The 2,647-nt window shown below is 41.7% G+C and overlaps 1 protein-coding gene across 1 annotated transcript in view; it reads left to right on the top strand.

Annotated features, from left to right (window-relative positions):
* The first annotated feature begins 601 nt into the window (after positions 1-601).
* Positions 602-2,647, top strand: part of LOC104941740 (leucine-rich repeat-containing protein 45-like) — a 7,752-nt gene continuing 5,706 nt past the window's right edge. The window contains exon 1 of the mRNA XM_010766873.1: positions 602-1,230. Coding sequence (XP_010765175.1) covers positions 1,096-1,230 — 135 coding nt within the window. The 5' untranslated portion in view covers positions 602-1,095. The remainder of the gene's footprint in view (positions 1,231-2,647) is intronic.

The raw sequence follows: 2,647 nt of genomic DNA, 5'->3' as shown, positions 1-2,647 counted from the left end.
GGGGGGGGGGCACAATATCAATTGATCCAGCAGAGCAATAGCCTATAGGCAAAACACAGAAGATCAACAAGAGATATGACATCAAATGAACCAAAGCTGAAGTAGACGGTCAACTTCATTCACTTTCTTTACGTTTGATTGATTGTAATGCTCTACGCTGCTATCTCTCGTCTCCTCTTCAAATCTACACTTTTCGCGGCACACGTACAGCCAATCAGCTCTCTGAATTATGAGATGACGTTTGGTGGGTATGTCAGCTCAGTGCCCCTATGGCGATAATTTGTTTGCCGCACACATTGAATAGGACAATACTCTGAGCATGCGCAGTGTAGTTTTTACAGCACCCATTCACTTAGACAGTGAGAGGGAGGGGCTGGATCAGGGCTTGACCCACGTCGCTCAACACGGCTCAATAGGCACACACTGTAGACACTAATTAGAAGAACACAGACTAAAACAGCAATGTACAGACGAATCAGATGATTAAACATGATCTTAAAATATATTTTAAGATGTATTCTTTTTGCATTTATTTGGAATTATTATTTGAATTACTTTCTGCTGACACTAGGTGAGGCTGTGCCCCAGCTGCCCCTAATGACCAGTCGCCACTGCTTACAGTTGAAGAGTTGCTTGGCCTCCGATGGTTTGAATGATATTATACGATGTGTTGCTCAAAATAAAATAAAAACTTTTACACATGCAACAAAGAAAAGAGGCCTTTACAATATTCAAAACAAATAGGCAAAACTCAAATAAAATAACAAACAACTTAGGTATTCTTTCTTTCCTGATAAGGCTTATATAACGTGATAACTTAAAGGGTAATTGGACGTTTAAAAACTGTTCCTCAACGGCGTCTTTCTAGCAGGTTTCCCATCACTGTCACTTTAGAGAAGGCGCAGTGGGAATTGAAGTCTTTTATGCTCTGGTTGACTACAGACGTCACTATTAGGTGGCCTTTCTTATAAAAACAAAATACTGGCTCTAACAATCCTAGTGAAATAAAGTCAGTTCACGATCCTCCTGAACTCACCTGTGGTTTCCCCTGAGCAGCAGGAGCATGTGTCCTCTGTAGAGGAGAAGCTCCGCTGTATGCGCTGCAGCCTGCAGGAGGTGCAGCTCCACTCCTCGCAGCAGAAGCAGACCATCTCTGAGCTGCAGGCCAAGAACAGCCAGCTGAGCGTGGGGGTGGACGGACTGAGGCGCCGCACAGAGGAGCTGCAGCAGGTCAGGACCCCCAGCTGTACACCTTTCACTATTCAGCCTGTGTGGACATCGTTCAATCCAATATGTAACTCACAATATGGATTAAATAGTAGTGGTGCATAATAAAATATACTAAAGTCCTAACAGGCAAGTGAGAAAAAGAAACTCGGGTGATCATAGGTGTTAAGTTAAATCGTATTTGCTTCTGTGAAAACATTTGTTGTGGTCCTGTAAATGTTGTTTTCATGTGTAATACATTTGGGGAAACAAGTTTTGCTAGGATATTTAAAGTTACTTGGAAGAACACAGGTGTTTCATCTTATTTCAAACTTGGGGATGGTTTTTACAAGACAACTTTTTTTTATTTTCGATTAAAGTTTGATCTGAATAGTTTTTCTTTCTCCTGCGTTAATGACTTTTGAATGAGTGAAAGAAAAGGTGTTGCCAAGATAGGGTTTGGGATACTATTTCTGAGATCTTTTTATCTTCGAAACAGCATTACAACAAGAAACACTTGGGGAAATGATCCCCATCAACAAGTCTATAGGACTCTGAAGACTATCCTGGCACAACCTGGTTTTACTTGATCTTAAGTCATAAACACAGGGGAGAGGCCACATCAGATCAGACCCCTGTTTGTGCAGTTTGCGTGAACATGTGTTCCCCCCCCCAAACAGAAAGACAGATTCACGTTATTTAACTACAAACTAGAAAGAGGGTGTGGAATGTGAACATTTAGAGTTGTGAAAAAAGTACGTCTTCAACGTTTTCCAACATCTTGTAGCCTTTTCCCATGTTTCTTTGCATATGTAGGCAAATGAATCAAACGTTGAATCAGAATCCAAGGGAGAACATTCATCTTCAACCTCTGCTCATTCATATTGGCTCATCATTTAAAGCAGGGGTGGGGAACCTCCGGCCTCCGGGCCGTATACGGCCCGCGAGACCATTTGGTACGGCCCTCGAGGTAATTTATAAACACACGCAAAAAAGAAAAAAATTCAAGAAATCTAGACCGCAAAATAATTAAACAAGCTTGTTTTTCCTGGCCAAGTTCAGGGTCCTTGAACACAACACGAGCCTAACGTGTCATCACGTGGTATATGTCTCGTCTGACAGGAGTGTAGTTCTAACGGAGAGCATCAGAACGCGGCTCCGGGCCGGGACTTCACAAATTGCAGTACCCATAAGGAGCCGTACACATGCCGCAGTTTTTGCGTGGCTGTGTCTTTAGTTGAAAGCCCAGTGGCGATCTGTCATACTGATCATACAGTCAATAACTTTGTTGTTATTAGCATCTGGTTAGCTAGCTATGCTAACGAATATAAGAAGCTTTTTCTCCAACCAGTGAGGTAAAGGCACATCTTTATATGATCATTATAGTTATAGAAAAATAAGAGATTAAAGTAAACAGGTATACAATACTAATATGACAGTA

The sequence above is a fragment of the Notothenia coriiceps genome, unplaced genomic scaffold (genome assembly GCF_000735185.1).
Source record: "Notothenia coriiceps isolate Sejong01 unplaced genomic scaffold, NC01 NC01_scaffold00003819, whole genome shotgun sequence".
Classification (NCBI taxonomy): Eukaryota; Metazoa; Chordata; class Actinopteri; order Perciformes; family Nototheniidae; genus Notothenia; species Notothenia coriiceps.
The sequence above is the reverse complement of the archived record's forward strand: the minus strand, read 5'-3'. Positions and strand labels throughout refer to the sequence as shown.